This window comes from Molothrus ater, chromosome 19 (assembly GCF_012460135.2).
Source record: "Molothrus ater isolate BHLD 08-10-18 breed brown headed cowbird chromosome 19, BPBGC_Mater_1.1, whole genome shotgun sequence".
NCBI lineage: Eukaryota > Metazoa > Chordata > Aves > Passeriformes > Icteridae > Molothrus > Molothrus ater.
The window spans coordinates 12,758,956-12,785,429 of NC_050496.2; the positions used below are offsets into that span (position 1 = coordinate 12,758,956).

Below are 26,474 nucleotides of genomic sequence, written 5' to 3' on the forward strand. Positions count from 1 at the left end.
AATTATTAAGCTTTATGAGCATTAGAATGTGTTACTGCAATTAGTGAAAGTCAAAAAGGTAAAATGACAATGCTTTCAGACTTATTTTTGTTTCTTTTAATTTGCATTAATTATGCTTCAATTTTACCGTTAACCATGCTGTACAGTGTAGAAATATAACCAAGTCTCCTTTCAAACATTCCAGAGAGGAAGAAATTTCTGTTCCTTCAGACATGGCATTTTTTCTATCCCATTTAGAAATGATAAATAGTAATGGATTTTTCCCGGTGGCTGTTGCTTTCCCAGCGGCCCGCTTTGGCCTACATCTCCCATGGCGCACCGCTGCGCTCGCCCTGTGTCGCTATTGGCTGGCAGCGGCGCGCGGGGCCCGCCGGGAGCGCGGGCGGGGCGGAGCGCTCGGTGTCCTCGGGCCGCCATGCTGCCCGCCGCGCTGCCCGCCGCCCGCCGGGCGCTGCTCCCGCTGCCGCCGCTGCTCCCTCTGCCGCTCCGGCCGCTGCCGCCGCGCCGCGGGGCCCCCGCCGGACTGCGGGCGCTCGGCACCGGCCCTGCGCGGCGCTCGGAGGCGCTGGCCGGGGCGCCGCTGGACACGGCCGCCAAGGAATACTCGCCCAAGGTGCGGCAGCTGGTGCGGGACATCGCGGGGCTGACGCTGCTGGAGGTGGCCGATCTCAACGCGTTGCTCAAGGTGGGTGCGGGGCCCGGCCCGGCTCGGCCCGGCCTGACCCGGCTCGGCCCGGCCCGGCCGCGTGCGCCTCCTGACCGGCCGCTGGTGCCGCCGCTCTCTTCCCGCAGGAGACGCTGAAGATCCCGGACGTGGGGGTGGTGCCCGCGGCCGCCGCCGCCTCCCTACTGCCCGCCCAGGCGGCTCCGCAGGTACCGGGAGGGGCGGGAGCGGGGCCGCGGGGCGGGCTCGGCCGGTGGGCTCGGCCGCGGGGCTTCACCGCACTCCGGCTGCTTCCAGGAGGAGGAGGTGGTCCCACTCAAGAAGGAGAAAACTCATTTCACCGTCCGGCTGACGGAGCTGAAGGCCGCTGACAAGGTGAAGCTGATCAAGGAGGTGAAGAACTTCGTGCCCGGAGTGAACCTGGTGCAGGTGAGGAGGTGCTGCCCCGGGCTCTGGGGTTTTGCCCCCGGGTCCAGCAGCCTCGGCTCTCTGCTCGAAGGGGAGCCTGGATGTGTGCATTCAGAAGCACAGCCTGCCTGTGTGCGTCTCAGTGCAGGGAGACGTGGGGAGCAGCTTTTGGTTGCACCTTCATCTGGCGTTTTCCGTTGTCAGAAGCAGGGAGATGAAGGAGGAGGCTCAGAGCAAAGGACTCAGAGATGTCTGTGCCAGCCTCAACTTCTCCAAACCTGAGAGCTGCCGTGCATGAGCTTTCCTGCAGAGCTCAGGAATGGCCAGCATCCCTTGCTACAACTGGGTTTGGCTTGCCTTTCCCAAAGTCAGTGTATTTCTGAAGTTAAATGAGCCTCTGTAACTCACACATCTTGCAGTCCAGGCTTCCAGCTCTTTTCAGGGCCCTTCGTTTTATAGGTGGTGCTGCTTCTTTCCTTGGAGGAGTCGGGCCTCAGCCCTGGGCAGTGTCTGAGCTCAGGCCCTTGACCTTGGATGTAGGCTCAGCATGTTGGGTGATGAAGCTGCTACTGCTGAAGCATGTAACGTGCTGCACATCTCCAGGGTGGTGCTTTCACATCTTGGGGTCAATAGTAGCACTTCCCAGTATTCCAGCTGCAGCACTGAGTATTGCAATGTCTGCTCCTGCTGTAGCCCAGGAGAGCAGAAGTGTTTGCAGATAATCTTTTGACCCCCAATTCTTATTGCTGCATTGCAAGGCCAGCAGAGAGTCAGTGGCACAGGGACAAGTTTGGCTGTCTCGTGGGGATAATTTCCTGACTGTCAGTGTGGTTCCTCTGGAAGTTGTTCATCTCTTATTGGTCCCAAGTAAACATGAAAATACCAAACCCTGTAATGGACACAATCAGTAGATAATTAACTGGAGAGCTGATGCCCAGTGAGCTTGGCTTTGCATGTGGCACCTGCTGCATGAGCTGTTGGTAGTGGCAGTTATTGCAGCTAAACTCAAGTGTGGTGTACTCAGGCCCAGGACTTTGGTGAAGCACACACACAACACAAACAGCTGTGGAGGTCTCTGCCTGCAGAGACTCTGTTCAAAGTGGAGCCAAATCCCTTTTATTGCAGATTTTGCTGCCATCCAGTCAAGGTGGTTTTTACGAGGTTTGCGGGTGGATCTGCCCATGGCTTGTAGGGCTGCTGGTGGTGTGGAGGGAAGCACATGCAGTGATTACCTTGGGCATTGCTGGGACCCAAACATCAGTCCTGTGGCAACAACTGCCTGATGAGACGGGTGTGTGACCAGCACACACGGGACCCCAGCTGGCTGCACCCCAGGAAGCTCATTGGGAGCTGCCCAGCAGATGCTCACCCTGTCACCACCAGCCCTGGGCTCTGGCTGCACTGGGAGCCTGCTGCCTCTGCCCCATTGCTGCTGCTGCTGCATGGGTCCCACTTGGCTTGGGCTCTGCTCTTCTTCCCACTGAACACCAGGAACAGCTGCCTCTCTGGACCAGGGCTGCTTTAGAATGCAGTCACGCCTTCCTGAGCAGAGTTCAGAAATTAATAACCTGTGTTGTGTTGCCTGTGCTCATCACAGTGAGCCTGTGCAGGCTCCTGTCCAAATCCTGTCCTGGTGAGCAAAGGCATTCCTGCCCCACCAGCCCACTGCTCACACATCTGTGCCTTCCAACCCCAGCAAAAAAAGCATTTTTCTTCCACCACAGATACAGAGGCATTGAACCCATCAGGAATTACAGGGACAAAACCTTCCTGCCAGCACAGTGGCCAGTCCAGTGGGTGCTAAACCCCCGCAGTGCTGTGGCAGAGAGCTGCTGTGTGTAAGAGCAGCAGGGGCTTGTCCCCCTGGGCTCACTTCCTTCTCTATAACAGCACTGCAGTAAATTCTTTAAATTAGCTCAACAGTTTTTCAGCTTGCCTTAAGCATTGCAGTGCTGCTTAGTACCAGTAGTTTTGCTTTAAAAGTCCCTGAAATGTCAAAATACCATGTTGTCGAGTAGTCTGTGCTGGAGCTGTGTTTCAGCCAGTGCAGCTGTGTCCACTCCCTGCAATGGCCTCCCCTCCTGCTGGCACAAGTATGTGAACCAAAACATGGCCATGAGCAGAGCCAGCCCGGCGGATGCTGCCCCAGCAGGGCACTGCAGGGGCTCTGCCTGCACCCACTCCTCTGCAGGCTGGCGTGCACGCCAGGAGCACCTGTGGAAGAATTTGAGGAAAGGTTTCCCAGCAGCTGTGTCATCACTAGCAGCCAGGGTTAGCTGCCTTCTGGTGGGATGTGCCACAGTTCAAGTCCAAGTCTCAGGGTTTGTGCTGGTCAGCGAGTTTCCATGGTTCCTTAAGCAGAGGTCAGGATCATGGCTCTAAATCAAATAATCCAGTTAGTGAAAGCCTGTTTACAAGCCCTGTACTTTGTCCCTCTCACAGGCCAAGAAGCTGGTGGAGTCCCTTCCGCAGGAGATCAAGGCCAACGCCTCCAAGGAGGAAGCAGAGAAGATCAAAGCAGCGCTGGAGGCAGCAGGAGGGACTGTTGTTCTGGAGTAGCCTCACCGTGGAGGGACTGGTGCTGCAGCTGCTGCCCGGGCTGGGCTCTGGACCTTTCCAAGTGCACAGTGGGAGCACTGTCCCAGAGAATGCTGTACGGTTGGGCAGAGCTGCTACTCCTGCCATCACCATGAACTCTACCTTATAAATACCCAAAAAAATCTGTACAATGATTCATCTTTCTCAGGTGCTGATTATCCCCGTGCTCCCCATGTCATGGAATCAGAATGGTTTAGGGTGGAAGTGACCTTGAGAGATCATCTCATTCCAGCCCCTTGCTATGGGCAGGAACAGCTTCCACCAGGCGAGGTTGCTCCAAGCCCCGTCCAGCCTGGCCTTGAACACTTCCAGGGATGAGGCAGCCACAGCTTCTCTTCACAGCAGCCTGTGCCAGGGCCTCACCACCCTCACAGCCAATAATTTCTTCCTAATACCTAATCTAAACCCACTCTGAATTTGAAGCCGTTTCCCCTTGTCCTGTCACTACACGCTCTTGTGAAAAGTCTCTCTCCATCTTTCTTGTAGGCTCCCTTAAGGTACTGGAAGTTTGTACCAGCGCATCACCCACCTCCTCACACTGCCTCTTGCTGATGTCTCACTTCTCTGTTAGTTATTTACGAGAAGAACACACTTCCACAGGTTGTGGAGATGCGTGCGGGGTGGGAAGGTGTATTCTGGAGCTGTGATTGTCCCTGCGCTTAGTGTGTGCACGCTGGAACGCTGCCGTGTGTACCTGTGCCTCCCGCACCTCTTCTCGCTGCCCTTGGCTGATGGCTTCAGCTCCCCATTAATTAATCCCTTAATTATGGGCGGGAAGGGCCTTCCCCGCGCTGGAAATGGGTGCGGGGTGGGAGTGAGGATTCCGGAGTCTGCGGCTGCCGCGTTCGCCGTAGGTGCGGGATGCGAGCCCCGGGCCCGCCCCACCCCCTTCCGGTACCGGGAGAGGGCGTGGCTTAACGGAAGGGGGCGTGGCCTGGCCCCGGTGAGGGCGTGGCTTGTGGCAGCAGCGGCGCCCATGGCGGAGCAGCGCGTTTCGCGCTGGTACTTCGGCGGCCTCGCGTCGTCCGGGGCCGCCTGCTGCACGCACCCCCTGGATCTGCTGAAGGTGAGGGGGGACACGGCCCGGGGCGGCCCCGGCGGCGCGGGGAGCCCGTCGGGGGGCAGGGAGGGCGAGTGTGAGAGGCTGGGAATGGCTGCGGTGCTCTGGGGGGCTCTGAGGGGATGGCGAGGCGGTTATGGGGGCGGGTGGTGTGAGGGGACGGTTATGGGGACAGGTGTCGGTGAGGGCTTGGGGGGAGAGTTATGGGGGACTGGTAGTGGTTGTGAGGGTGCCGGCGAGGGTGGGGTGGAGGCTGGGGGAGTTGGGACTGGCTGCAGGGGTTCTGGAGAGACTGCGACGGAGCGGGGAATAGGTCCGAGGGTCCCGGGAGCGGCCGTAGGGGACTGGGCTGCAGCGGGGGCAGCAGCCGGGACGGGACGGGGAGCGGGTCTGAGGGTCCCGGAGCAGCTGTGGGACCGGTTCTGAGGGACCTGGCTGCGGGGGTGCAGCTGTGAGGGTCCCAGAGCAACTCTGAGGGGATGCGGAATGGCTTGGGGGGGACTCGGAGTGACTGAGAGAGTCCCGGAGTGGCTGCGAGGGGATGAGGAGCTGCTCTGAGGATCCCGGAGCAGCTGAAGGACTGACTGAGCTACTGGGGAACGGCTGCCAGAGGGGGAGAGAGGGTGGCTGTGAGGGTCCCAGAGCAACTTCGAGGGGACGGGGAGCTGCTCTGGGGTTCTGGGAAGCAGGCCTGGGGGTTCTGGAAGGGTTGTGAAGGGATAGGGAATGGCTGTGAGGGTCCCAGAGCAACGGAAGGAGCTGGAGAACAGCTGTAGAGGTCTGGGGAAACAGCTGCTGTTCTGGAGCTGACTCGTGGCTGTGCACGGACACGGCTGAGGGGTCTCAAAGATGCAGCACGAGGGCATGGGTGGGTGTGTGGCTGAGGGGAGCTCGGGGTGCCAGCTCCAGGAGCTGCAGAGGGTGCCTTGGGCAGCCGTGCCTGGACATGACAGTGACTCCGGGGCCGGCGGTGCTGGACGCTGGCCCACTGGGCTGGGAGTCCTCCAGCCAAGATGTCACCTAGGCGCCGCAGATGACCTGGCATGCCTGCTGCTGCACAAAGGGCGCCGCGCGCAGCCCTGCGCTGCCAGCACCCACACACGGGGCAAATGCCAGCACTGCCCAGAGCCTTGTGTGCCAGCCAAGCGGCGACGAGCCTGGCAGCGGAGCAGGCTGCGAGGGGGAGGGAGGAGGCAGCCCGGGACAGAGCCTGCCCTTCCCAGGGCAATGCCTGTGGGTGAGGCTGGGACACACGGCCCCTTCCCACCCCGTGGAGAGAGAGGAAGATGTTCCAGGCACAGGCCCAGGAGAGGAGCCAGCCCTGGCAGGGCAGTGCCGCCTCCCCAGTGCTCGGCCTGTTGCCTTGCCCAGCTGGCCCTGTCTGCCCAGTGGAGGTGGCTGCCAGCCCGTGGGAGCTTGTGTGGGGTGCCTGGCAAGGCGCTAAGGAAGAGAATTAGTCTGGCACCTGCCTCTAGGTCTGTCTCCGAGCCAGCGTGACGGCTGTGACGTTTGGGCTGCATCCCCATGCTGTCCTGTGTGGATGAGCAGCCCCTGCATTCCTGCAGTGTGAGCAGCACAATCTGGCCAGCTGTTTTTGCCAGATCAATAATCACACTGATTATTGAATACAGACCCTTCTTTGGCCATGTGTTCCCCCACAGCAGAGGCTGGTGCCAGGCCTGGGGAGGCACGAGGGGCCTCAGGCTCTGGCAGGGCAGGGGACGAAGGGCACTTCATTGCACCTCTGGACTTTGGCCCCAGTGAGAGGCCCTGGCCAGCTCACCTACAGAGTGCTTGTGCCCTTAGGCCAACTGTGCAGCTGCTGGCTGCCCACGGGCTGCTGGCCCTGCAGTGACCAGCAGTGACCATCGCCTGACCAGCCTGTCCCATGCCTGCCTGCCCTTCCTGCAGACTGCAGGCAGTGGACCGTGTCCCTACATGACCCTGCCCGCTTCAGCTGCCCCAGGCTGTGAACAGCCGCAAGCTCTGGTCCCAGACATCCAAAATCCACCTGTGGGGATTGCAGGCAGGCCCCTGCACCCCTGCTGCTGCTCCATATGGGAGACAGTGGCTGTTCCCAACATCCTGCAGAGTGTCGCACGACCCAGCCGTGCCACAGCTTCCCTAGTGGCCTGATCCCCTGTCAGCAGCCCTTTGCTCTCCTTATCTCCTGGGGCCTTTGACCCACATGTGGTCTCTGCAGTGCTCAGAGCATGCTCCAGCATCAGCCCACACGGCTCCCCTGTCCCAGCCAGCTCCTGTGCCTGTTGCCGTTGCCCCTGGAGATGGTGGGAAGCGTTGAGCTGCTGCAGGCAGGAAGGGGGGCGCCTGGCCAGCTGTGGGGTTCTCTTCCTGCCTGTGTGATTCCTGCACTGAGGAGGAGGGGAAGTGGCTCTGGAGGCCTACTGCATTGCATGGCCGTGATTTCACCAGCCCAGTGCATCCCCTTGAGCAAACCCACACAGGGCCCTTGCTCACTCACGTACTGCTGGGCACACACCCACACACCCACACCTTCCACCCTGAGGTGGCCCAGAAGGGCAGGTGCCCCCCTTCACCTTGGGCGGCTGTGAGGGCAGGGCCTGGGTGGTGCTGCAGGCAGGAGCCTCGGCACTCCTCCCTCCCTCCTTCCCTCCCTCTCTGCCTCCACCCCTCCGCTGCCAGGCTGGGCCGGCCTGCTCCAGGCTGTCTGTGTCTTGCAGTTGGCTCCTGTGCCAGTGCTGCTAACCTGACACAGCTCCAATCCCCACCTGTTCGTGCCCCTCTGTCCCTGCCCAGCCCCGCTGGGCTGACGCGCTGCGCTCTGCCCCAGGTGCACCTGCAGACGCAGCAGGAGGTGAAGATGAGGATGACGGGGATGGCGATGCACGTGATCCGCACCGACGGCTTCCTGGCGCTCTACAACGGGCTGAGCGCCTCGCTGTGCCGGCAGGTGAGTGCCCGGAGCTCCTGCGGCACCTGCTGCCGTGGGGAGCTGCCCTGTGCCACACACAGCCGCTCGTTTCCCCCATCCAGATGACATATTCCTTGACTCGCTTTGGCATCTATGAGACCGCAAAGAACCGCATGAGCAACCAGGGGCCTCCCCCCTTCTACCAGAAAGTGCTCTTGGCTGCAGTAGGAGGTGAGCCAGGCACTGGGGCCCTTGGCCCTGGCTCCCTCAGGATGGATAAGCCCTGACCCAGCTCTTGTTTGGCCGCAGGTTTCACTGGTGGGTTTGTGGGAACCCCGGCAGACATGGTGAACGTCAGGTCAGTTCTGTCTGTATGACCGGGGCTTTTGGCCCCCTGTGCATTTGGGGTGGTGGCTGTGCTGGGGTTCTCCTGACATCCCTCCTAGCCAGCCTGCCCTGTGGTCAGTGGGCCGGGAGCTCTGTGCCCAGGATGGCCAGAGCTGTTCAGCCGTGTGTGACCCTCACGGGGAGTGGGACTGAAGGCAACTTTCTTGGCCCTTTGTAAATGAGCAATACAACACCACTGCCCTGTGCTGGGGCCCCGGTGCTGCAGGGGACAGTGGGGTACCGGCTGCCCCCTCACTTGCGGTGCTCTGCCTTCCAGGATGCAGAACGACATGAAGCAGCCGCCGGATCAGCGGCGCAAGTGAGTGAGGGGCAGGGCGAGAGGCGCTGGGGCCGAGGGGGGGAGGCCTGGAGGGGCCGGCGGGACCGGGGCCGGGGTCCGCGCGGCCGCGGGGGGGCAGCACCGCACCCGGGGCGCTGGGGTCCGGGCGGGGCCGCCGGTGCCCGGGGTAGCAGCGGGGCTGCGGCCGTGCTGGGGAGCAGCGGGCCCTGACCCCTTCCCCTCTCGCTCCTTCCAGTTATTCCCATGCCCTGGATGGCATGTACCGTGTCCTCCGGGAAGGTGAGGCTGTGCCAGCCGTGTGGGTGAGCCTGCTCCGGTGTCCTAGCAGGTGCCGGGTCAGGGCGCCCTGGAAGTTCGCTCAGCCGGGGCAGGGAGAGGGGCCGGGGGATGCCCTTGGGGCTGCGGGTGTCCAGGGGAGCACAGGGTCTGCATCTCCTCATCATCTGGCTGGGGCAGGGACTGGGCAAGGTCTGCCAGGGCCTGGCAGCCTGCACATACTTGGTGGGAAAGGGTGAGCTGCTGGGACCTGCAACAGAACGGCGCAGGAGGGTGGAGCAGGTGGAACAGAGGATGAGCAGAGGCAGGGAGGAGGTCATGCTGCTTTGAAGGACTCCCTACTCCTTCAGCCTGTTTGCTATGGTGTGCTTGAAGCAGGGCTGTGTGAGGAGTTGTGGACACACACTGGGCATGGAAGGAGACTCCCGGGGTAATGGAGTCTGAGTGATGGCAGAGAACTGTGCTCATCCAAATCTGTCTGTCCACAGAGGGCGTGAAGAAACTCTTCTCAGGAGCATCAGTGGCATCACTCCGTGGGTCCCTTGTCACTGTTGGACAGGTAGGGCAGTTCTGCTGGGCAGTAGGGGACTGGGATAGGGACGAGGATGGTCCCTGGTGCACAAGGAACAGGGAGCATGTCACTGATTTACCATGTCTCTGCAGCTTTCCTGTTATGACCAGGCCAAGCAGCTGGTTCTCGCAACTGGATTTCTGTCAGACAATGTCTTCACTCACTTCCTGTCCAGCTTCATCGCTGTGAGTGGGGCTGGGGCCGGGGGCACTGCTTGGGTTTGCCTGCAGCAGGGTCAGGGTGTCAGGCTGGGGCTGCCAGGGCTGCTGCTCTGGGCTCGGCTCAGCACAGTGGCTCCAGGAGGCTCCTGGCCTGAGGCTGGGTCCCAGTGTGGCTCTGAGGCTCTGCAGTGACCACAGCAGTGGCTGGCACAGAGGTCTCCTGACTTGGCTGACTCTCTGCAGGGCCTGTGTGCCACATTCCTGTGCCAGCCCCTGGATGTGCTCAAGACCCGCCTCATGAACTCCCACGGGGAGTACCAGGTGAGTCGCCCACCTTGCCCACCTTGCTGCTGCCTGTCCTCCCATATCTATGTGCCAGCTTCTGCCTCCCAGCCCCTCCCAGCTCATCTCTCACCCTCTCACTCCAGGGAGTCGTCCACTGTGCCATGGAAACTGCCAAGCTCGGACCACTTGCCTTCTACAAGGTACCTGGCTGGGGGCGCAGGGGTGGGGCAGGCTGGGCTGAGCTGGGGGCAGAGGTTGTGGCCCAGAACAGTCCTGGGGCAGGGAACCTTCCAGGTTCTGCTGTGGCAGCCCAACTGCTGCCTGCTTCAGGCCCTTGTCTGCCCGGCCCAGGCTTGGCCCCGAGGTGTTGCAAGCCCTGGCCTCAGTGGGACTCAGGCTGGGCCAGGCACCACAGCTGTGGCCCTGCTGCACCCATCAAGCTCCCAAGCAGCAGTGCAGGTGCCAGAGGGGTTGGCACATGGTGCTGAGCCCTGTGTGCACCATGGTGGCCATGGTGTGACAGTGCCTGCTCCACAGCCCGGCCAGTGCTGACCCATGCCTGCCCACTCGTGCTGCTGCCAGGCTTGGGCTGCTGGGACAATCAGTGGCAGGCACACACTGACTCTTCCCCTTCTTGCTGTCCCCTTCCAGGGCTTCGTTCCTGCTGCTGTCCGGCTGGTTCCTCAGACTGTTCTCACCTTTCTGTTCCTGGAACAGCTGCGCAAATATTTTGGGATCAAAGTGACCACCTGAGTCTGGGGGACTGGACCCTGCCTTGCCCCAGGGGGGTTGAGCGTGTGGGTCACCCCCAAGATCCCAGAACCCCTCTCTGCTCTCTGGGGCCAGTGCCATTCCCCTCCTCTCAACTCTACTCCTGTGCCTTGCCAGCACCTGTGGCCAACCTCCCCTCACAAACTCACCCCTCCTCTCACCGCCATTCTCAGCATCTCCACCTCTGCATTACTGCTTCTGGGGGGTTTTTGGGGGGGTTCTGTCTTCCCACTTCTCTACTGGCTCTGAGTTGTGTCCTTGCCCCCCTGAGCCTTGTCCCTGATGTGCCCCAGAAGCAGGACTGTGCTGTCTCAGGGAGTAGGGAGATCCAGGCTCTGTCACAGAGCCCATGGGGATGGGGGCTGCTGCCCCTGCAGCTGTGGGCTGGGGCTTGAGGCAGGGTGTGCGAGGCCCTGTCCTCCCTCTGCCTTTAGCCCCCGTGCTCCTCCCTCACCCCGACGCAGCTTACACCTCCTGCCCTGCTCCTGGCCTCCCACCCTCTGCTCCTGCTTGGCCAAAGCTCCTCAGTCAGGGATCGTGCCTCATACCAATGATGGTGGGAGCAGGGCCTTGCTCTGGCAGGGCTGCTAAAGCCTGCTCGGGGACCCAGCACTCTCTTACCACACTGCACTACCCGCACTGGATCTGCTCTCTGTGGGGGCATCCCCCACCACCACTCTGCAGCCTCTCTCACCCTGGGGCTGGGCAGACCCCACTCCTCACAGCCCCTCACCCCACACTGCCCAGTGAGAGGGGGCTGTGAGCACCAGCCCCTCTGCTATGGCACCCCTGTGTGAGCTGGCCCCAAGGAATCAAAGAACTGGAATATCTGAGACCTTGATGTATAATAAAGAGTGAAGGTGGCTCAGGGCCTGCTGTCCTGTTAGGAGGGGAGAGACACTGCACCCCTTTTCATGGCTGGGGGCATGGGCTGGGAGCTGAGCCCCCCAGAGCTGAGAGAGGGTAGCAAGGCTTGGCCCCTGGTGCTGTGCCAAGGGGGTCTTCACCCCGCTCTGTGCCCAGCACCCCTGGCCATGTGGGCAGGCTCCACGGCTGAGCTGTGCCCGGTCTCAGCTGGACGGCAGCTCCAGGGTAGGGCTGTGCCAAGGGCGCCCGTCGCCCCGGCAGGAGCTGCCTCCTGGATGTGACACTAATTGGGCTCCGGCAGACTGGCACAGCAGAGCAGTGAAAGCTCGTCACCTTAACGAGGCCTAATGATGCTAGCTGGCATCACCACTCTGGGCTTATGCCCAGCTGCAGCAGAGGCCACGGGCAGGTGAAGGCTCGGGGAGCTGGGGGCTGCCCTGCCAGGCTGTGCTTCCTCATCCCCCACGTCCCAGCCCACGGCTCCGGGGGCTGATGGCTGCTGCTCTGTGCCATGCAAAGAGCCAGCGTGGAGCAGGAAAGCGATGGAGCCCCATGGCCCCCGGCAGCACGGAGCCCTGCTCAGCCCCGTGATGGCCAGCCCTGCGCTCTCTCCCGTGTGCACATTCCCTGTCCCCACATCCCCCGTGGCAGCCGAACTGCAGCAGCCACACTGGCAGGCAGGACAGCGTGTGCCAGACACGGCCGCAGCACAGCGCCCACAGCTGCAGTGCGAGGGCACTGTTTATCTGCTGCGCATCAGGGAACGTGGGGCTGGCACCGCCTGTGGCCGTGGCCGTGCCGCCTGCCCCTGCTCCCACCCTGCTGCCTGCAGGGGCTCCCCGGGCACCTCTGCCTGCTCCAGGTACGGCTGGGGGTGCCCGTCCTCCCCCAAAGCCCCCTCCTGGCCTGGAAGGTGCCGGGGCCACCTCCGGGGGCAGCTGTGGCTCCGATCCTCGTGGCAAAGGCAAGACCCCCGCAGGCCCCGGCGCTCCTCTGCCCACACCCAGGGGAGTTGCAGCCGCCGGCGGCCGCGCGGAGCGGGAGCCCGCGGGAGGCAGCTCCGGGGGATGCGGGGCTGCGCTGAGCGCCCACCGGGGTTCGTGCAGGCTGAACCGGCACGGCCCGGGGTAAATGTGCTCGTGCCGGGAGGCCAGCACAGGGCACCCCCAGGCCGGGGCTCCCCCGGTCCCCCTGCCGCCCCAGCCAGCCGGTCCCGGTGCGTCGCCGTTCCTGGGCTGTGTTTACCTGCAGCGGGACGGCGGCGGCAGACACTGACCCGTCACCGCCGGCGGCGGCCGGAGCGCGGGTGTTGAGGCGGCCGGCGGCGAGACCCGCCCGGCTCCCTGAGGCTCCGAGCAAACCCCGGAGCGGGCGGCGCGCTGGCACCGGGGAAACCTCCCGAGGAGCAGATCCCCGGCCCGCTCCCCCGGGGCTGGCGCGGTCTAGCTGCCCCCGCCGCTCCGCCCGTCCCCGCCGAGCCGAGCCGGTGCCCGGGAGTGGGGCAGGGCAGGGACAAGCGGCGGCGCTCCCGCAGCTCCCGGCAGCGGCCGCCGGTGATGCGGGGGCAGCGCCAGGCACTCGGGCGGGGCTGCGCACCGGGCTGTGCCCCCCTGGTGCCGGCGGGAGGAGCGGGGCGGCGGGACGCGGCTCCGTGCCCGCGGTCCCTCCCCCCGAGCCGGTCCCTCCCCCTGGGTCGCCACAGCCGCTGCCGTCGCGGCTCCGCTGAAGTTTTCGCCGAGCGCGCCGGACCCGGTGCCCGCCGGTCCCGAGATGCGTTCGGGAGCCGCCGCGAGCCCAGCCCCGACAGGTACGGGGGAAGGGAGGGAGGAGGGCAGGGAGCGCCCACAGCGGCGGGCTCGGGGCTCGGGATGTCGCAGGTCCCGTCGCGGGGACGTGGATTCGAGTGACGACTGCGCAACCCCGGGGCCGCGAATTGAGCCCCGGGACCCCAGAGCAGCAGCTCCCCGAGCCGCCCCGGTGCTGGGCGCCGGCCCCGGGGAAAATGAGCCCCTGGGTGCTCTGGGCCCGGGCTTCCCGCAGGGCTGTGCCCGCTTCCCGCTGGCATCCCTGGGCAGGGCGCTGCCGTCGGACTCACAGCACCCCTGGGCTCTGCGGCGAGCCCCGGGCAGCGATTCCAGCTGAACTCCGCAGCTTTGGGAGCGATGCCCGGAGCAGCCCTCGGTCGGGGTGGGCCGCGCGTGGTCTCCCTGCTGCGGGCACAGCGGTGCCCATGGGTGTCCTGCCGAGGGGCCGAAGCAGGGACACTTTGCCAGGTCCCAGCTCTCCCCAAGCTCTCTGGGTATTACGGGGGCCTGGTGCGAGTGCCCTTTGTGACTCTGTCCCGAGCTCTGCTGTGTCAACACGGTGTTGGTAAATGGCTTTGTTTAACCAGGACATGTCGGGTATGTGACCTTGCCGTCCTCCTGGTTGCAAGTGCATCTCCAAAGCTGCTGCGGGTCCCCCGGGGTGGTGAGGGAAGCAGGGACCGCGGGGTCAGCCTGCTCCCCTGGCACAGAACGGCCTCAGGACGGAGCATCAGCTCTGCTGAGCCCCCTGCCCGTGCAGCGCCTGCCGCGGGTGTCCTGACCCACACCAAATTCAGTGACTGCCCCTGTGATTTTGTCTGTGCATCAGCAGGAAAATTTAGGGCCTGCAGGACCCCTCGTCAGCGTGTTAGTGCTGCCCCAGCTGCCAGCTCCTGTGGCTTCCCACCAATCCTGCTCCTTTCCGCACACTGCGGTGCATTTCTTTTTTTTTTAATGTTCTGTTGCCTAGAGAGGGGAAAAGAGAAAAGGCTGAACAGAGAATAGGCAAAATATGGATTAAAAATAGTTAATGAAAAAATGTGACCACAAACCCTGATCAGCAGCACAGGGCTGAAACCAGCCACTGAGCACAGCATCTCCATGCACCTCGCTGTGCCAGGCAGGGACAGGGGCAGGAGAAGCTGCACATGGGGGAGATGGGATGGCTGCTCAGCTCCATCCCCCTGTGCTCCACCACTGCCTCCTGCTTTGTCCTGCATCCCCATGTCCTTGTTGATCTACCCCAGCACTGGGGTCGGGTGCACGTGCCTGTGGTGCCAGAGGATGGCTGGGCACGTGTGGCCCCCACAGCACCCCTGCCTTGCTGGGGCTGCAGATCTGCTGCTCGGGTGTGGAGCTCCCAGTGCAGGGGAGTGTGTGCACTAGCCTGTCTGCACTGACCTTTTCCTAGGCTTTTCCCAGCCCTGTGCCTCCCCTGTGACATGCTCACCACACGTGTCACACTGCCTCTTGTGCCTTCCGTCTGTGTTTCACAGGTTTTCATGCAACGTGATGAACAAAAACACCCCTTTCCTTGAGCCAGGGATGAGGTGCTGTGTGGCTCAGCACCCCCATGCCAGAACCAGCTGGGCAGCAAGGTAATTTGGCTGCTGCCAGGCTGTATCATGGTCCCTCTTTGGTGCAGGGCAGCTGTGCAGGTGCCCCCTGACCATGCCTTGTGGTGACCAGGCAGAAGTGGAGGTGATGCAAAGAGCATTTTTCCTCTTTGCATCCTATGCTCCTGTTGATGAAAACACTGTCAGGGCTGGTTTGGGTTTTCTTGGTCCAGGGTTAGACAGAATCTGCCACTGCCAGGGTCTGACAGCGTTGGCTCTCTCCGTGTGCCACTGCTCCCACAATCACGTAGCTCTGTGCAAACGAGTCACAGCCTTGCAGCACAAGGACTGCTCCGGGCTGCTCAGCTGCTCCTTTGCTGCCAAAGTTCCTTGTACTTAGTTTTCAAGGAAAGAATGGAGCAGGGGAGTAGGAAACCTCCCCGAGCCTTCCGGAAGGGGCACAGGGCAGGGACGGTGCAGGACAGAGCTCCTGGGCCTCCCTGCCGGGACCGTGTCCCCTGCCCTGCCCCGCTTGCCGTGGGCCCGGGTGGAAAGTGGAGCAGCATCTGCAGGGCCAGGCTGGCGCTGGCACCCCTGCCAAGTGCCAAAGCCCCTGCCGTGCTGGCATGTAGCTCCGAGCTCCAAGCCAAGCCAGCCGTGGAAAGCACCGCATTAGCGCACGGGGGGCTAATCCCTGCGTCCAGGGGCTGCACAGCCCCACAGCCCCACAGCCGCCTCCAAACCCGTGGGGCTGTGCTGGGTGCGGGGCTGTGCTCACACGAGGCCAAGTCCCCACCCCAGGGGAGGCGAGAGTCCTGTGGGACCAGGCTCTGGGGGCTGCGCCAGCCTCGCTGCACTTGTGCAGGGCCGTGGCCGTGCCAAGGTGCTCCCAGGTCACGTTGCAGATGCCCATGAGTGTCCTGTGGGGACTTTAGCAAGCCCTGATCCACATGACCATCCACAGAGATCCCAGATGTGGAGCTCATTCTCTCACACGTGCGATGGCAGCAATGCCAGAGGGGCTGGGGTGGCAAAATCCTCAGGGGAAAGTGGCCGTGGTGGGATGAGGAGAGAGTCTCTTCCTAGGCAGGGCTGGGCCCTCAGCCACCAGTGTGGGTCCGTGCTGGCACAGAGCTGCTGCAGGGTAGCGTGGAGGCTGCACACCCATCAGTGGGGAGCAAAATCCCAACTCAAGCCCTTTCCCATCCGTGCCCTCTGCCTTGCTGCAATGCCATGGCAGCAGTGCACCCAGGGCCTCCATTTGCCCTGCACCCTGCCCGGGCTGGCCCCTCCTGACCTCCCTGGGGCCAGGGGCAGCTGCCATGAGCTGCAGGGGCACCAGGGCACAGGTCAAGGGGAATGGGAGTCCTTGCTTTGCCCCTGTGGCTGCAGGGTTGGCACTGCTGGCTTGGGAAAGGCAAATGCAGCCACAGCCACACTGTGACGGCAGATGGTGGTGCCCGTGTGTGACCCCTCTGCCCCCAGCACTACGGTTACCAGCAGCGGTGTTGCACGTGTCCCAGTGTTGTCTTCTTGTTGCTGCTCTCCTGGCACAAGGTCTCTTCTTCACAGCTGTGGCCCCAAGTGGAGTTGCACTGGATGTTTCCAGCCTGGCTCCACGAAGGTCAGCAGCCACAGGACCGTGACACAGGAACACACCCCAGTGTCCAACACCAGCGTGGGGCAAAAGTCCCCTGGACACCTGCTGTCATGCACTGCAGCCCCTCAGAGGCACCAATTCACAGGCCAGGCACCCTCCACCCACTGCTTATGACTTGGTGTGGTGGGGGATCCCCCAGAGCCTGGCCCCAGCAGGGGATGAGGTGCCAGGGCAGGGAATGTGGCACTGGGAGCCGGTTGGGCACAGCAGAGTGAGAGGAGGCGGTGAGGATGTGGGGCCGGGTCCCCTGTGCAGAGCTGCCTGTGGCACCCAGGCACAGCTGACAGGGGCTGCAGCGCGTCCAGCGGGCAGAGCCGCTGCCCAGGGGCACCACTGGTGCTGCTGCTGGGCAGTGCCAGCTCCGGGGAGGGGCCGGTGCTGCCAGGGGTCCTGGCCACCCCAGACCTTGCTGTTCCACCACACAGAGCCACTGCTCCCTCTCTGCCATTGTCCACTGGCTCCAGACCAGGGAGAGCTGGTCCACGGCTCCTTCTGCACTCCCAGGTCTGTGCTGGAAACAGCCCCAGTCTGCAGGGACCCTGTTCCTGTGGGTGGTGGGGATCTGGCGTGGGGCCACGGCTGTGCAGCACCACAGGCAGCTGGGGCAAAGGGCCTGGGCAGGGACAGGGGAAGACCATGATGGGGCTGGGAGCATGACTGGCCCCCGTGCCAGGACCCCTCACCCAGTGCAGTCTGCCCGGCTTGGCCACACTGGGGCAGGACTGGGAGCGGCTGCCAGATGGGGGGAGTCCAGGGCAGAGGCCTCCCTGCTGCTAAATCCCACTGCAGCCACTAAAAATAGCGACACCTCTGCCCCAAAGTTGCTCCCCGGCTGCGCAGAGGGGCTGACAGCAAGGCACTGTGACCCAAGGACCTGGAGGAGCATTCCCAGCCAGGGCAGGGACTGATGCTTGGCCAGGGACTGGCACTGGCATCTTCCCGTGGGGCTGGCACATAGGTGGCAGTGGCATGGGACAGGCAGGGATGGTGTTGTGCTGGAGGGGGGCACAGGGCTGGTGGAATTGGGTTAGCAGGGGAAGAGAGACAGGGATGCTGGCATGGGGCTGTGGGAGGAAAGAGACAGGGATCCTGAGGTGGGATGGGAGAGGAACTAGGACAGGAATAGTGGTTGGGCAACAGTGCTGCTGGGGTGGGGCTGGGGTGATGACAAAAACAGGAATTCTGGAGTGGTGAGGTGGCTAGTGGGCACCCAAGAAAGGTCCCTGTTCACAGAGCCCACCCAGTGAGAACTGTCCCAGGAGGCAGCTCCCTCTGTCCTGGGACTGGCTAAATAAGGCCATGGCAGGTCCTGCTCCCCGAGCTGCATCTGGAGCCCCATGTGCTGATTAATGAGCTGCTCCAGCAGCCACTTGCGACATGGCGAGTGGGTCTGCACGGATGGAGGAAACACGACTTTCCCAGGGATAAAAATAGGCACAGGCAGAGCAGCGAGCCCTGGGAGCAGACTGAGGGGGAGCAGGACACTCTGGCTGGTGCCCAGGGGGAGCCCAGGGGCTGGGGTGGTGCTGCAGTGCCCGGGCTGGCACTGGCACCGCTGTCCATCCCCCCGGCTCCGCTGCCCTCACCCCACACAGTGGGCTGTGCCATGGGGCTGCTGCCAAAATGGGCCCTTGTGGGAAGAGCCAAAATCCTGCTCAGGAGCCCCATAACCGGCTTAGGGCTGGAGGGAATTATGGCACCTCGTGAGCCACGGCCTGTGGAGCACCCGGACCCCACGTCAGGCAAGGGCCCAGGTCACTGCCTGGAGCTGGGGGAGATGGACCCACAGGGGCACAGCCCAGCTGAGCTTGTCCCAGGCCCACAGCAGCCCCACGAGCCAGGATCCCTGGGGGTTAATGGCAGTGTCCCACCCCTGCTGGCCCCGTGCTCTCCGTGCTCCCTGGCCATCCCTGGTGGTGCTGCTGCCAGACCATGGCTGGGTGTCAGGCATGAGAGCCCACGGAGGCAGGGCGAGCCCAGGTGCCAGCCTCTCTGCCTGAGGGCGTGCTCAGCTGTGAGGAGGGGTCCCTTCTGCCAGGGGGTCTGCATTCTCAGGACTCAGCAGTGATGCACAGCTGGGTCCCAGCAGCAGTGTGGGGTGGCACCAGCCCAGGTTTTCTGGGAGGTTCGGGAGGCAGCACTGCCACTGCACTCCAGCCACACGGGGGCTGAAACTGGCTTGGCAGGCAGAGAACCTGCATGGTCACTGTCCCAGTGCCTTCCTGGGGAGGATAATACGGGCACTTGGTGCAAAAATGAGTGAACAAATATCTGAATGTGAACACCAAGCAGGGTCGGGTGGGGATGGGGACAGCTCTGTGCCAGAGTGGCCATCTCCAACCCCACCTGCCCTAGCCCCATGTCCCCCAGCTGTGTCCCAGGAGTCCCCGTGACCAGGAGTCTTGCACAGGGCTGCCCACATGCCAGGGCCGGCACCACCAGGCTGGAGAAGCTGCTGAGGGCCAGTAGGAAGCCGTGTGCCTTGCGCTGTGTCCCATGCATGTGGTCCAGAGGAGGGATGTCCCAGCCACATCTCCTTACCCTGCTGGCGCTGCTGCTCTGCTGCCAGGTAAGGATGAGCTGTCACACATGAGGGTGGTCTGCCCCATGCTCAGCCCGGCACCCACGCAGGACCACCGAGCCACCCATCCCACTGCATCCCCTCACCATGGCACGTGGTACAGCATCTGGTGCCCCTTTGTGCCTCCTCATGGCACGGCATGGCTGAGAATGGCATGGCATGGCTCAGAATGGCGTGGCATGGTATGTTCGCCAGCACCATCTGGGGTCACTGCCTGGCACAGCACGGTGCCCCCTGTGAGCAGGACACGAGTGACAGGTGGTCCCTGGTGCCCGCAGGGTCCCTCTGCCCAGATCACGGATAACGTCGTGGAGAGATGGAAGGAGTACAGCGAGGAGTGCCAGCGCAACATGAGCCTCCAGCCCGCGCCCACGGGTCAGTGCCCCGGGGTCCCGAGGGTCCTGCTGAGATGGGGATGGGGCACAGAGCCAGCACAGGGCCCCCGCAGGATGGGGACAAGCAGAGGGGCAGGGGAGGGTGAGGCCAAAGCGCCACCAGCTCCTGTCCTCCTGCAGAGCTGGTCTGTAACCGCACCTTCGACAAGTTCTCCTGCTGGCCCGACACGATGCCCAACAGCACAGCCAGTGTGCCCTGCCCCTGGTTCCTGCCCTGGTACCAGAAAGGTAATGCAGGGAGGGGCGAGTGCACGTGCACCTGTGTGTGCACCTGTGCAGTGTGTGCAGGTGTGTGCAGCTGTGCAATGTGTGCACCTGTGCAGTGTGTGCAGGTGTGTGCAGTGTGTTCACAGGTGTGTGCAGCTGTGCAGTGTGTTCACAGGTGTGTGCAGCTGTGTGCAGCTGTGCAGTGTGTTCACAGGTGTGTGCAGCTGTGTGCAGGTGTGTGCAGCTGTGCAGTGTGTTCACAGGTGTGTACAGCTGTGCAGTGTATGCACCTGTGCAGTGTGTGCAGGTGTGTGCAGCTGTGCAGTGTGTGCAGCTGTGCAGTGTGTTCACAGGTGTGTGCAGTGTGTTCACAGGTGTGTGCAGCTGTGTGCAGGTGTGTGCAGCTGTGCAGTGTGTTCACAGGTGTGTGCAGTGTGTTCACAGCTGTGTGCAGCTGTGCAGTGTGTGCAGCTGTGCAGTGTGTTCACAGGTGTGTGCACCTGTGCAGTGTGTGCAGCTGTGCAGTGTGTTCACAGGTGTGTACAGCTGTGCAGTGTGTGCACCTGTGCAGTGTGTGCAGCTGTGCAGCATGTTCACAGGTGTGTACAGCTGTGCAGTGTGTGCACCTGTGCAATGTGTGCAGCTGTGCAGTGTGTTCACAGGTGTGTACGCTGTGCAGTGTGTGCACCTGTGCAGTGTGTGCAGCTGTGCAGTGTGTTCACAGGTGTGTGCAGCTGTGCTGGGACACCTGTGTGCTGTGTGCATGTGCTGCTGCAGGCAGTCACACTGGGGCCAGTGCACGCTGCCCGTGGGGGCACAGGGGCTGGCACTCCTCACCATCCCCTCCCCTCGCAGTGAAGCACAGACACGTCTTCAAGACCTGTGGGCCGGATGGACAGTGGGTGACAGGCCCGCGGGGACAGTCCCTGCGCGATGCCACACAGTGTGAGCAGGATGACGAGGACCTGAAGGCGCAGGTGGGCAGACCTGGGCAGCAGGGGTGTGGGGGGCCCTGCCTGTCCCCCTGCCTGCCCTCCATCTGCCCCTGCCCTCACTTGCTCCCTCCTCTTCCAGGAAAAGTTTGCCAAGACCTATGGCAGCTTCAAGGTGATGTACACTGTGGGCTACTCTGTGTCCCTGTGTGCGCTGCTGCTCGCCCTGGCCCTGCTGCTGGGCTTCAGGTGGGACTTTGGGCATGGCTGTCCACAGGCTGGGCAGGGGGAGGCCAGGGCCACGCACGGGCATTGACAATGGCCCCCAAATCCACAGCAAGCTGCACTGCATGAGGAACTACATCCACATGAACCTGTTCGCCTCCTTCATCCTGAAGGGCGTCTCCGTGCTGGTCATCGACGCCCTGCTCAAAACCCACTACAGCGACAAGATCGACGGCTACAACGTGCAAGTGTGGCTGAGCGACGAGGTCAGCGCAGGGACAGGGACAGGATGGGGATGGGGACAGGGACAGGCAGCGCTGTGGGGCTGGGGGCACGGGCACACACACAGGCAGTGCTGCAGCCCTGACCCCTGCCCACAGGCAGCTGCAGGCTGCAGGGCAGCCACAGTCTTCATGCAGTACGGCATCGTGGCCAACTACTGCTGGCTGCTGGTGGAAGGCATCTACCTGCACAACCTGCTGGTGGTGGCCGTCTTCTCTGAGAGGAGCTACTTCACCCTCTACCTGTGCATCGGCTGGGGTGAGTGTGGGTGGGCTGGGCCCCCTGACCCTGTGCCCTGCTGTGCCTCACCCGTGCTCTGCTCACCTCCCCTCAGGGGCACCCATGCTGTTCCTCATTCCCTGGGTCATTGTGAAGTTCCTCTACGAAAACATACAGTGAGTACCAGCTCCAGCTGCTGGCTGGAGGGAGCACAGGGCACAGGTAGGTGCGGGTGGGACTGTAGGGACGTTGTGCTGGCCCTAGAGTCACTCCACACCATTGCCCATGGCAAGGAGCGGGGTTCTGGGCCTTAGTGCTTGCTTGATTCAGGCTGCCAATGCCATGCCAGTCTCCAGCTGCTGCCTGGTAAAGGGGCTTCCTGGCAGTCCCCATCCCTCCATTCTGCAGGTGCTGGTCCACAAACAACAACATGGGCTTCTGGTGGATCCTTCGCTTCCCCGTGTTCCTGGCCATCCTGGTGAGCCCCCTGCAGCTCCTGCTCCACGTCTGTGTCACAGGCCCCAGGATGGCTGTGGAGGGGCTGCCGAGGGCAGGAGAGCAGAGGTGTCCTGTCTGCCCCTCCTCTGGCTCTGCCTGTGCCCCTGAGGGCTCACTCCATTCCATTGCAGATCAACTTCTTCATCTTCATCCGCATCATTCAGATCCTTGTTTCCAAGCTCCGTGCACACCAGATGCGCTACACTGACTACAAGTTCAGGTGGGTGCTGGACGTGGCTCTCCCTGAGTCCCCACGGCACACACGGCTGTGTTCCCACCCGAGACCCCCGTCCCACAGGCTGGCCAGGTCCACGCTGACGCTCATCCCGCTGCTGGGCATCCACGAGGTGGTCTTTGCCTTCATCACGGATGAGCACGCCCAGGGCACGCTGCGCTACGTCAAGCTCTTCTTCGACCTCTTCCTGAGCTCCTTCCAGGTGAGCCCAGCCCTCCTTGGGGACACTCAGTCTCAAGAGGGACTGCACTGAGGTCTGGTTATGCTCTTCACGCCTCTCCTCCCCGTTCCCAGGGTTTGCTGGTGGCCATTCTCTACTGCTTCGTCAACAAGGAGGTGAGCAGGACAGCGGGGGCACGGGCAGCGGGGCATGGGCAGCAGGGGCACAGGCAGCGGGAGCACAGGCAGTAGGGCACGGGCAGCAGGGCATGGGCAGCAGGGCACAGGCAGCAGGGCATGGGCAGCAGGGGCACGGGCAGCGGGGGCACAGGCAGCAGGGCATGGGCAGCAGGGCACAGGCAGCAGGGCACGGGCAGCAGGGCACGGGCAGCAGGGGCACGGGCAGCGGGGCACAGGCAGCAGGGCATGGGCAGCAGGGGCACGGGCAGCGGGGCACAGGCAGCGGGGCACAGGCAGTGGGAGCACGGGCAGCGGGGCATGGGCAGCAGGGCATGGGCAGCAGGGCATGGGCAGCAGGGCATGGGCAGCGGGGCACAGGCAGCAGGGCACGGGCAGCAGGGCACAGGCAGCAGGGCATGGGCAGCAGGGCACGGGCAGCGGGGCACAGGCAGCAGGGCATGGGCAGCAGGGCACAGGCAGCAGGGCACGGGCAGCGGGGCATGGGCAGCAGGGGCACGGGCAGCGGGGGCACAGGCAGCGGGGCACAGGCAGCAGGGGCATGGGCAGCAGGGCACAGGCAGCAGGGCACAGGCAGCAGGGGCACGGGCAGCGGGGCACGGGCAGCAGGGCATGGGCAGCAGGGCACAGGCAGCAGGGGCACGGGCAGCAGGGGCACGGGCAGCAGGGCATGGGCAGCAGGGCATGGGCAGCAGGGCACGGGCAGCGGGGCACAGGCAGCGGGGCACAGGCAGCGGGGGCACGGGCAGCGGGGCACAGGCAGCAGGGCACGGGCAGCGGGGCACAGGCAGCAGGGCACGGGCAGCGGGGCATGGGCAGCAGGGCACAGGCAGCGGGGGCACAGGCAGCAGGGCATGGGCAGCAGGGCACAGGCAGCAGGGGCACAGGCAGCGGGGCATGGGCAGCAGGGGCATGGGCAGCAGGGCACGGGCAGCGGGGCACAGGCAGCAGGGCATGGGCAGCAGGGGCACAGGCAGCAGGGCATGGGCAGCAGGGGCATGGGCAGCAGGGCACGGGCAGCAGGGCACGGGCAGCGGGGCACAGGCAGCGGGGCACAGGCAGCAGGGGCACGGGCTCACATTGACAGCTGCTGCCCGCAGGTGCAGGCAGAGCTGCTGAAGCGGTGGCAGCGCTGGAAGCTGGGGAAGGACCTGGCCGAGGAGTACAAGCACACCTACAGCCACGCACCCAGTGCCCGCAACGGCGCCGGCAGCACCTGTGAGAAGCACCAGCTGGTGAGTGGCTGCACCAACGGGCTGGGGCGCAGCCTGGGCCCCCAGGCCGGCTCCCAGCGCCTGGAGAGGAGCGGGCGCAGCACCGCAGAGCACCTCGCCCTCGGGGGCCATCACCACTGCTACGAGTTTCCTGAGACCACGGCTGAGAGCCATTTCTGAGCCCTCAGCCAGCTGGGAGGGCTGCGCTGAGCCGTGCCCTGCCCCGTCCTCCCCTGGTGCCTGGCACACGGACACAGTGAGGCAGGCAAGGGGGACCTGGACCTCTGGAAGGGAGAACTGTGGGGCCAGGGGGATCTGTAGGGGGGGAGTTTGTCCTGTGGTGCTTCCTCGTGCACCTTCGAGTCCCTGTGCACAGTGCTGTAATTTATCTGTCATATCTGTAAATAGGTGTGGGCCCGTGCCGGGCTGCGGGGCCAGCTCTGTGTGTGCTTTGCTGTGGGACTGGGGACACTGGGGACATTGGATGTGTGTGGACCATGCTCCCAAGCACCCCACGGATGCTCCCAAGCCACAGCCATGGATGGGGAGCTGAGTCACCCGGCAGGGATGGGCTGCTCCAGAAGACAGCCCCACTGCCTGCCCCAGCCCAGCACAGGTGAGGGGGCAGACGTGCAGCCGCAGCCGCTGCAGCGCTGCCGGCCGGGGCCAGCTCCAGCTCCCCCAGCACGCGCTTTCCTTTGGCCGCTAATCGGCTCTGTCCTTTCGCTGCCAGGAGCCCTTAATTAAATCATTTGGCTCTGCCCGCGGCACCCCCGCTCTCCCGGTCGCTGGCCCAGGCCGTGGCCGGGCATCAGCCGGCGGCAGCGCTGGCTCGGTGAGCGCAGCGGGGTGCGGGGCTGCGGGACCCCTGTGCCGCCCCTGGGCTGGCTGCGGCGGGCTCACGGCCGTGCCCTAAGAGGCTTGTGCTGCGCACATGAGCGCTAAGCCCGGATGCCGCAGCTTTGGGCACCACAATCGCCTGGTGTGTGGGGATTAGGCCGGTGCTGCTCCCCGGCTGGGTTCACCCTGCCCGAGGGGTGGCGGCGGGACGGACAGCCGCCCTGCCGTGACCCCCGCCGCCCGCGGACCGTGGGCACTGCCCGTCACCACCACTCGGCTGGGCCCGAGCGGGTGACGGCCCCCGGCTGCCCAAGGCCCGCACCCAGCCCGGCACAGGGGCCGCGCTGAGCAGGGGCTGAGAGCGGCAGCGGCGCCCCGGCAGCTCCCCTGGCACCCTCGGGAGCCGTCGGCAGCCGCGCTGCCTGTGGTGTCCCCGGCTACAGCGAGGCACCGGCGGGGCTGGCGTGGCACGGCCATAGAAGCGATGGCCCGGGCCACGCAGAGCTTGGCTCCGGCAGCAGAGCCCAGCCCAGCGCACAGTAATTTTCCTCTGTTTACTCACAACTTGCTGTCTGCCCTGGCCGAGCAGGAGCCGGCGCCCGAGAGGCAGAGCAGCGCTGGCAGCGGGGATGGGAGCAGCAGAGACGGGGCACAGAGGCTCTGGGCAGGGGCAGCAGCACCGTGGGGCTCCGGCGGAACGGGCGAGGGAAGGGGAGCGCAGTGCTGGGGGTCTGCCCCGGCCCCAAGTGCAGGGACGGGGACAGGAATAGAGGGAGGAACAGGCATTACCCCACTCACAGCCATGGTGCCAGAGCGGCCCCGGCAGCCCCCGCGGAGCCAGCGGCCCTACAGCCGCTGCCGTCACTGCGGCCTTCCTGACGCGGTAACGAGCCTAATTGAGGCAAATTGCTGGAGCACCAAGCAGTTTCTGGGAAGGTAAATATGGTCATGGCACGGAGCTGTGCCCTGTGCCTGTTGCTCCAGCGTTGCTGTGGCAACACCCACTGTGGACCCCCAACTCCGCTGGGGCCAGGCTGGCCCCCAGACCGTGCCCAGCAAGGGTGGCCCTATCTGTGCCACACAATGATGGGGACCCTCCAGGGACCTCAAGCCAGCCCCAGCCCATGGGTGTGCTCTGGAAATGTCCTGTGTCCCCTGGTGCTGAGCCCTGTGCAGGTGCGTGCACAAGTACAGCACACATGTACACCACACACGCACACAGACGCACGTGTACACACACACACGTGTGCACACACACACACTCATGTGTACACACACAGAGGCAGGCGCTGCCCTCAGCTGCCCTATGGGAGCCGCTCATTCCTGGTATCCAGAGGGATGAAGGTGCTGACAGCAGCCTGGCCAGACTTGCAGGATGGTTTGGGTAGGAAGGGACCTTTAAATGTCCTCTGGCCCAGCCCCTGCAGTGAGCAGGGACACCTGCAGCAGACCAGGCTGCTCAGAGCCCCGTCCAGCCTGGCACTGTGTTTCCAGGAATGGAACACCCAAGCACCCCCTGCCTTTCCAGGCAGCTCGTGCTGGAACCTCTCTGCCCTAAGCAGAGACTCTGCAGACACCACAGCGCAGCCATGGTGCCAGTCCCTGGCTGTGAGTTCGTCCCAAGGCATGGAATGGGGCTGAGGCAGTTCCTCACCCCAGACTGGTGGCCGGGGCTGTGTCCCCCACCCCGGCCCAGCCACGCACGGTGGGCAGTGCCCCCAGCCCAGCCCAGCCCAGCCTGGCACGGTGGGCAGTGCCCCCAGCCCAGCCCAGCCCAGCCTGGCACCGTGGGCAGTGCCCCAGCCCAGCCCAGCCCAGCCCAGCCCACCCCAGCCTGGCACGGTGGGCAGTGCCCCCAGCCCAGCCCAGCCCAGCCCAGCCTGGCACGGTGGGCAGTGCCCCCAGCCCAGCCCAGCCTGGCACGGTGGGCAGTGCCCCCCGCCCAGCCCAGCCCAGCCCAGCCCAGCCCTGGCACGGCAGGCAGTGCCCCCAGCCCAGCCCAGCCCAGCCCAGCCCAGCCCAGCCTGGCACAGCGGGCAGTGTCCCCCAGCCCAGCCCAGTCCAGCCCAGCCTGGCACGGCGGGCAGTGTCCCCCAGCCCAGCCCAGCCCAGCCTGGCACGGTGGGCAGAGCCCCCAGCCCAGCCCAGCCCAGCCCAGCCTGGCACGGCGGGCAGTGCCCCCAGCCCAGCACAGCCAGGCACCCCTAGGCGCGGCGCCTCGCAGGA

At 64.1% G+C, this 26,474-nt stretch overlaps 3 protein-coding genes across 5 annotated transcripts; all 3 read left to right on the forward strand.

The window, feature by feature from the left end:
- Nucleotides 1–295: 295 nt before the first annotated feature.
- Nucleotides 296–3,804, forward strand: MRPL12 (mitochondrial ribosomal protein L12). Its single transcript, XM_036394667.2, has 4 exons — nucleotides 296–685; nucleotides 793–873; nucleotides 962–1,093; nucleotides 3,515–3,804. Exons 1-4 carry the CDS (start codon nucleotides 311–313, stop codon nucleotides 3,629–3,631), a joined length of 705 nt encoding a protein of 234 aa, XP_036250560.1. The 5' UTR covers nucleotides 296–310; the 3' UTR covers nucleotides 3,632–3,804.
- Nucleotides 3,805–4,467: 663 nt separating this feature from the next.
- On the forward strand, nucleotides 4,468–11,235 carry SLC25A10 (solute carrier family 25 member 10). Its single transcript, XM_036394314.2, is given in 12 exon segments — nucleotides 4,468–4,528; nucleotides 4,531–4,736; nucleotides 7,543–7,662; nucleotides 7,746–7,854; nucleotides 7,933–7,981; nucleotides 8,288–8,329; nucleotides 8,547–8,590; nucleotides 9,076–9,146; nucleotides 9,251–9,343; nucleotides 9,563–9,640; nucleotides 9,748–9,804; nucleotides 10,256–11,235. Coding segments are annotated over 12 exon segments (1,032 nt in total). The 3' UTR covers nucleotides 10,358–11,235.
- Nucleotides 11,236–12,949: 1,714 nt separating this feature from the next.
- GCGR (glucagon receptor) lies at nucleotides 12,950–23,838 on the forward strand. 3 transcript variants are annotated; one of them, XM_036394575.1, is made up of 13 exons: nucleotides 12,950–13,049; nucleotides 18,634–18,832; nucleotides 19,123–19,219; nucleotides 19,360–19,467; nucleotides 20,302–20,423; nucleotides 20,521–20,627; nucleotides 20,716–20,869; nucleotides 20,984–21,143; nucleotides 21,220–21,280; nucleotides 21,513–21,582; nucleotides 21,734–22,039; nucleotides 22,132–22,173; nucleotides 23,295–23,838. In XM_036394575.1, exons 2-13 carry the CDS (start codon nucleotides 18,764–18,766, stop codon nucleotides 23,586–23,588), a joined length of 1,590 nt encoding a protein of 529 aa, XP_036250468.1. In that variant the 5' UTR covers nucleotides 12,950–13,049; nucleotides 18,634–18,763; the 3' UTR covers nucleotides 23,589–23,838. The 3 variants fall into 3 exon arrangements, with proteins under 3 accessions (XP_036250468.1, XP_036250469.1, XP_054372844.1); XM_036394576.2 differs by having other exon boundaries at nucleotides 12,969–13,049; nucleotides 18,674–18,832; XM_054516869.1 differs by lacking the exon at nucleotides 12,950–13,049 and having other exon boundaries at nucleotides 18,681–18,832; nucleotides 21,734–21,822; nucleotides 21,901–22,039.
- The last annotated feature ends 2,636 nt before the right edge of the window (nucleotides 23,839–26,474 follow it).

Bases quoted from the DNA above. Each gene is read 5' to 3' on its own strand.
- GCGR (XM_036394575.1), top strand. From the start codon at position 18,764: ATGTGGTCCAGAGGAGGGATGTCCCAGCCACATCTCCTTACCCTGCTG. The intron at 19,468-20,301 runs GTAATGCAGGGA...CTCCCCTCGCAG, and splicing joins CCTGCCCTGGTACCAGAAAG to TGAAGCACAGACACGTCTTC. The intron at 22,040-22,131 runs GTGAGCCCAGCC...CCCCGTTCCCAG, and splicing joins TCTTCCTGAGCTCCTTCCAG to GGTTTGCTGGTGGCCATTCT.
- MRPL12 (XM_036394667.2), top strand. From the start codon at position 311: ATGGCGCACCGCTGCGCTCGCCCTGTGTCGCTATTGGCTGGCAGCGGC. The intron at 686-792 runs GTGGGTGCGGGG...CTCTTCCCGCAG, and splicing joins ATCTCAACGCGTTGCTCAAG to GAGACGCTGAAGATCCCGGA. The intron at 1,094-3,514 runs GTGAGGAGGTGC...TCCCTCTCACAG, and splicing joins CCGGAGTGAACCTGGTGCAG to GCCAAGAAGCTGGTGGAGTC.